The 6,456-nt window shown below is 47.0% G+C and overlaps 1 protein-coding gene and 1 long non-coding RNA gene across 2 annotated transcripts in view; one reads left to right on the plus strand and one right to left on the minus strand.

The window, feature by feature from the left end:
* Positions 1 to 6,456, minus strand: part of KDELR3 (KDEL endoplasmic reticulum protein retention receptor 3) — a 15,773-nt gene that overhangs the window by 3,093 nt on the left and 6,224 nt on the right. The window contains exons 2-4 of the mRNA XM_019515201.1: positions 4,482 to 4,582; positions 3,590 to 3,748; positions 2,156 to 2,408 (exon numbers count right to left, since the gene is read on the minus strand). Coding sequence (XP_019370746.1) covers positions 2,156 to 2,408; positions 3,590 to 3,748; positions 4,482 to 4,582 — 513 coding nt within the window. The remainder of the gene's footprint in view (positions 1 to 2,155; positions 2,409 to 3,589; positions 3,749 to 4,481; positions 4,583 to 6,456) is intronic.
* Positions 2,447 to 4,753, plus strand: LOC109296009. Its single transcript, XR_002096876.1, has 3 exons — positions 2,447 to 3,467; positions 3,601 to 3,756; positions 4,423 to 4,753. It is a non-coding gene; the product is annotated as an uncharacterized LOC109296009 (long non-coding RNA).

Raw genomic sequence — 6,456 nt, forward strand, 5'->3', positions numbered from 1 at the left:
AATCAAGGGGGGGGTGGAGTGGAGCTCCCTACCTCGGTGTGGGGCTTCCAATCCACCTGCTTCCCCTTCCAGCACAGGCCGCACAAACCCCAGCTCACAGCTTCCTCCCCCTCCCATCTTACAGACTCCCACACGAACTGACAGAAGTTAATGAAGATGCTTTGGAGTGCCTTCATCTAAACCCTCATTTATATGATGGTTAATTTGTTGTGTGATCAGGCACTTTTTTTTTTTTAAAGCACTCTGCAGCAGTAGAGTGCTTTCAAGGGGCTGACTGTGTGACAAAACATCACTTGTCAGCACCCCAAGTAGAGTCATGTTCAGCAGTTGCAATTCAAAGACTTATGCATGCTCCAGCTCCAGGCTGTAGGACCTGAGCATGGCTTTTCCTGCAAGCTTGGGACTGTTTCCCACTCCTGGGGAACAGGAGCTGAAATGACGCTTCCATATGCTACTAATGGTGCCCCTGATCCTGGTTAGGTACTATGGAAAGGAAGAAACAATTTGATTAGTTTGCAGAGGTGAGGTGGGGAGGGGAATTCTTGAGTGTTGGTGATGAAAGTGGGGAGAAGCAGAGATGGACTGTAGTGTGGAATAGACAGGCTGTGAGCAAGAGAAGAAAGGATATAAAGCCACTAGGCATGCTTCCCTCCAGAGTCTGGGAGCAAATCTGTCACTTCTGAATCACAAACACCACTGCTCCAGCCTGTATCACTGTGTAGCAGCACAACTCACTGGCAAAGTATCTTCTATCCCCTCTAGTGGCTGGTCCACACTGAGGATGACATGTTGCTGTTGCTATCAGATTACTTCCTTAGCTACAGCAGCAGACGCCTGTGCTGTGGACTTAATAGTTTCAAGCCAATTGCTGATGCTGAGGATCATACGATTTTTTTTCAGTTTGCTATGTTCAAAGCCTACGACATTACAAACATTAAAAAACAAACCAAACAACAAAACCCAAACATTTTTAAGGTTGCAAATTCAAAGACTCAAAAGTTAGGTAATGTCCTAATTATCAGTGCCTGTACAATGTGCATTACAATAGCTTTTATAAGCGCTTTCCCCTTGCACTCTTGCCTGAGGGTGGACCTGCTTTATATGTTCAGGGTAGTATCCTGGAAGAGGCTGTAAAATCCTGTGCCTCTTGCAGAATGTGGAAAGTGTGGTGAATGGGGCTGGGGAAAGCAAGAGAAAAGAGGGTCTTGAGATGCATGTAGTTAAATAACACTTGGAAAATTGGATTACATTCTGCCAGGGAATTCCTGTGAGAGGCAAAGCAAGTCACTTAAACTATGCTTTTCAGTGATTTTTGGCTAATTGTGTTCCTTATTTTCTGCCCAGCCTGTGACCCTGGGGTTTGATTTGCAGAAATGTCAAGTACCCATAGCTATAACCAAATACAGCCAATGCCCCCAAGCATCCACAGCAGCATTGGCTGTTCTCTGAACATATGAAACACTAAAAATGAAGTGGTTTTTTAAAAAAAATTAGGCCAGGGGCATGTGAAAGTGTGAATGTGAAATCAGTAGGCAGTTTTGACAATTTTGGCTTTCATTTCTGAATTTCATTTTCCCTACATTTGAAATGGAGAAAATCCCTACCTTGTAGAGGTGTTGATAATAGCTGTGGACCCTTGGATGAGAGCCACAGAAAAACCCACGAGGGCATTAACTCTGTATTTAGAATGGGATTTACATAGTATGCAGTAAAAGCTTGGGGCCCCATACTGAATGAGAAATATAAAATAGCAAACAGCTGCTTGGTTAGCACTATTCCTCCTGTGCATAGAATGATGAAGGGACCAGTGGAAAAAAATGGTATGTGTTCATGTAATTAAAGGCTGCCTTGTAATGCTTTAATGCCAGCAGGCTGGGCTGCGCAGATAGCAGCACTTTTGGAATTTCTGAACTTGGATACTTGACTTTACAACCTTAACTTTCCCTCCAGTGTTTTTATGCATCATAATAGCTGTTTGATGAGTTGCAGCTCTGCAGAAGGGTAAAGACCAATACAACCTGCTACATGACTTGTTCTAAGGTCTGTTTAAAAAAATGATCACATGTACCCCTCCCTCCCATAGACATTTTTTGTTGCTGAGTAGATAATACTTCTCTTCCAGGTCCCAACCTCCCACTCTTGGCTCCCTACCTACCTTTGGTGACATAAAGGTAGAAGAAATCACAGTAGAAGATGGTTTGTACCACCCCAGAAACCACAGCAATCTGGTCATAGAAGTTCTCGGTGTGGTAGCGCCAGATCCAATTTGCGATGTAGAGAGCACGGTAGAGACCCAGGAAGAAGAGGTAGTGTGTTGTAATGGTCTCTGCCTCTCCTGTCTTACTGATCATGAAGAGCTGTGGAAGGATAGCAACTGATTCCAGGTAGATGGAGAAGGTCCAGAGGATCTATGAGAAAAGAGAAATGGCTTAGAATAGGTGTCAAATATATGGCCTTCAGGCTGGATTGGGCCCATGATGCTTTATAATATGGCCTATGGGTTATTGAACCAATCCCATGCACAGGCTCTGGCCCTGGCACTGTGCGCACGTGGCAATTGGGGCTGGCACACAGTATGTGCTGCCTGTGAACACAAGCTGGATCCAGCACTACCCATGGTGCAGGGGCTCCAGAGTATGGGCTGCATGCAGTGCCTCAGATGGATCCCCAGTGCTGTCTGCAGGACTGGGTCCAGCCCATGCGCTGTGTCCAGCAAGCCCCTGGGCTGGTGCTTGTGGTGCACAGGCAGACCAAGCGCTGCGCAGAGAGTTGGACTCAGTTCAGCCTACAGACCAAACCCAGTGATCTTTCTCTTGCCTGTGGGGCCAGATGAGTTTGACACCCCAGGTTTAGAAGAATAGCATTAATTTCCAGGAGCCTTCAACATTTTCATTCAGAAACTGCAGCTCTTTATGCGGGCTGTTGTATGAACCATCCTTGCCCATAGGCACCTGCAACCTATCTTAAGACTAGATCTAGCAGAGGTGTGAAACGAGCAGTGGGATGGAAAGGGGCAGGAGGAGGGTGATTGGTACTTAAGTGGGTGCATGTAGGCTGTGGCCCTGTGTCCCCTGCAATGGTTCTGAGTCGGTTAGACTTTTGTTTGGGGAAAGGGAAGTATTTACATTCAAAAAAAAAAAAAAAAGCTGCAACCATCTTTACAGGTCTTCTGGCTAATAAAACAAGTCCTGCTGAAAGCAGGTGCAGCTGTTGTTCCAATTCCTTGGGACTAGAAGTTGTTGACTGGTCAATAAACCACTGTCAGTGCTGGGACGGACTGGTGTCCCCATTAGTGCCCTCTGGACAGAAAGCTATGTATGCAGCTGGAGCTGTGCTGCACAAACCTACAGGTGTAGCCATTCTGAGTGAAGACTGATGTAAGCCAGAAGAAGCCTACCCTGCTCTTTGTGTAGTACAGAGAAGCATCTACCTTCAAAAGCTGCCCCTCTGGGCCTCTCCTTCACAAGGTTTGCTTTAAGAACATTTCTTTCATCCTATTTTGAGGACATTAAGCCCCCACCGGGTGGCCACTATCTAATCCTCTCCCCTTCCTCCGTCCCCTGCCCCTTCACTTTTTAGTTTTCCATACCTCCAAAGCAGTGAAGCTGTGGTTCTCCAGGAACGACAGGCCTGTGACGGGGACCAAGAGGAATTCCAGACGGAAAGAGTCATTCTCGCTGTCAGATGTTTTACGGAACTTTCCATAGATCATGTACACAGTGATATAGGCACACAGCAGAAAAATGACCTGTGGAGGTAGGCAGAAGAACAAAATATTTTTCTCATATTCCATTGTGCCTTCTCCACTTCTTGACGAACCGACTTGCTGCATGCTCACCTCCGTCAAGACCTGCTTTTAAGATAGTGCTAACGGTAACACCTGCTTTTAAGGCAGTGCTGATGCTGGTTGGAGGCAAGGTGCTAGGGATTATGGTTCTGCACCACCTTGTCAAAGACCTTGGATGGGTTCCATGACTATCTCTTCTCCTTCCTGGTGCTAGGGATGTTGCAGTGGCTGAGCCAGTGTCTCAAGGGGTTAGTGCTTTGTACTGGTGTGTAGGAGATCCAGGTTTGTTCTAGCTATATAAAGCCCTACAGGAGGTGCTGGCCTGGTGGCTCAAGGTGTTAATACTCTTACCATCTAGGCTTGAGTCACACTCTTCTGCTCCTGGTCTCAGTGGTACTAGCAATTCTGTAGAAGCAACTTGCTCGGCCCTTGTGGTGAGCAGGCTGTTCCTCAGTGTGTCTGGTGAATGGGAGACCAGGGTCTCCAAGGGAATCTTAGCTGGGCCCTCTTGGTGTAAATGGCAGTCCAGTGTAACTTTGGAGCCTTGTAGAAAGTGGAGGTGAAGATGGAATCACCCCCTTCTCCCAGAAATGGAAGCACTGATTCAATATAAATCTCTCCTTTACTTCTGTCAGGTAACTCCACAAAGGAGCTAAAGCAGTCACTTGGAGTAGCATTCCTGACACAACCTTACCTTCATGACGGTGTTGTAAATTGAGATGAAGGTGTTGAATAGGTCAAGATAACGGGTTGTGAAGACAAGAGCAAAAAGGATCTGGCTCTTCCCAGAGATACCTGCATGGCAGGGGAGATGACAGGTGTGAGAGAAAAGGTATTCAGAGCTCATCCTCTGCATCTTCACCATTGAAACTCCACTCCTTGTGCACCCACCCTCTCCTCTTGCTGGAAGGATACCTTCTCCAGTGAAGAACAGGCTCCAGAACAAAATAAATCCTTCAAGCTCCTGAGCTGGTACTACTTTTTGAGTGTAAAGTGGGACAACAGCAGTTTTGGGAGAATAAATGGGACTCTTACCTAGTGCCTTAGTGGCTCTTGGGATATTGCTTATATACGCAATCAAAATTAGTTCACTAAGCACAAGTAGAATTGATTTGGATGAAAAATATCTGTTGCTGTTAATCTTCTGACAGATACGCATCTTCGTTTTCTGAGTGAAATCATCCTATAACTGATGGGATGGAACACATCTCCAGCCGAGCCCAGTCTGGTCCAGTAACTGACCACTTCACTCTGACGTGTCTTTCCTGAACTGGAGGAAGATCATTAACCTACCATTGCTAGAGCAAAGTAGCCTGGGGACTAAAGTGCACAATACCACTGGGGAAAAAATGTGTAGGGATGGCAGATGAGGGGAGGAGTGACAGAGCCTGTATCTTTAAACCTATTTGTCTGACTGTAGTGAGTGAACTGGACATTTGTAAACCTTGCTAGATGACAGCCTTGGTGTCTGCAGGCCTGGCATGCACAGCAGCAGGCTTGATTTGGAGGGAACGCCCCTACAGTAACAAGGGAATTCACTTTCTGTGGCCAATTTAGGCCCTGTCTGCCCCAAATTGCTGTTCCTCTTTCTCCCAGTGTCTTTTGGGCAATGATGATGTGGCACCTCCCTCACCAGAGAGATCACAGAGCAGCCCACAAACAGGGAGTGAGCCTGGTATTCAGTTTGAAAGAGGCTGATGAGGGTGGAATGGAGGGAAACACACTCTCTGCCTATGATGACCCTGCTCTGAAATGCTGGTGATGATAAGGTCCTAGTTTGCAGGGCTTTAAGTTAATTTAATCTCAGCAGTCCTAAAGTCTATTAGAAATTAAAGCAGAAACTCTAAAAATAACCCCTCTGCAAATAAGCAACCATGTTTTCTTGCAGAGAGCAGCTTGGCAGGACCAGGGGGCAACCTGGCTGTAGCTTGCATAGCTTAGCACTTGGCATGTGGGAGTGGACATTAGTTCTGAGTTCTATTCCTGATTCACCTCATCTCCCTGGAGCAAACAGTTTCTGTGTATCATGCCTCACCAGGCCCCCAGTTTCCTCCTCTGTGAAATGAGGGTAAAAAGCACCTCACGGGGTGCTGAGGCTAAATTAAGGCTTGCAAAGTGCTTTCAGATGCTGAGGTGGAAGATGCAGAACATTGTTACAGCTTCCTCTCTTGTCTGGTCAACAAACATAACTCAAGCAGTAGGGGGGTGTAGTGGGAGGGGAAGTTATCAGCTGCCTGCGGTGTTCCCCTGCTGGAATTGAGTCCCCCTTTAGCAGCAATGCCTCTCAGTCTCTCTCTCTTCCGTTTGCCTGGAAATGTTTCTACAGCCTAATAGGCAGAGAAGAGAAGAAAGGCCTGCACACACATCAAGCTCCTCTCCACAATTCAGGCAGTGTTATCACCAAGTTAAGCACCTGTGCTAAGAGTAAATCTGTTTTGCCACATTGCCACACCTTTCTTCCACACACATCCCTTCCTTTCCCACCACCCTTCCCACCTCGCTGTCCCTGGTTGTGACAAGGGAGAGCTGTGAAACTCTGCTCGCCCGGCAGAGATGCTCACACCTGTATGGCATGTGCAGACCAACCCCCCACCCCCAGTACATACCTGTACAAAGCTGGACCCCTGAGAGGGGTCACCCCCCACTCCGGTCCCTCCACTCACTTTAGT

Source organism: Gavialis gangeticus, unplaced genomic scaffold, assembly GCF_001723915.1.
Source record: "Gavialis gangeticus isolate Ggan-Ray unplaced genomic scaffold, GavGan_comp1, whole genome shotgun sequence".
In the NCBI taxonomy this organism is placed as follows: domain Eukaryota; kingdom Metazoa; phylum Chordata; order Crocodylia; family Gavialidae; genus Gavialis; species Gavialis gangeticus.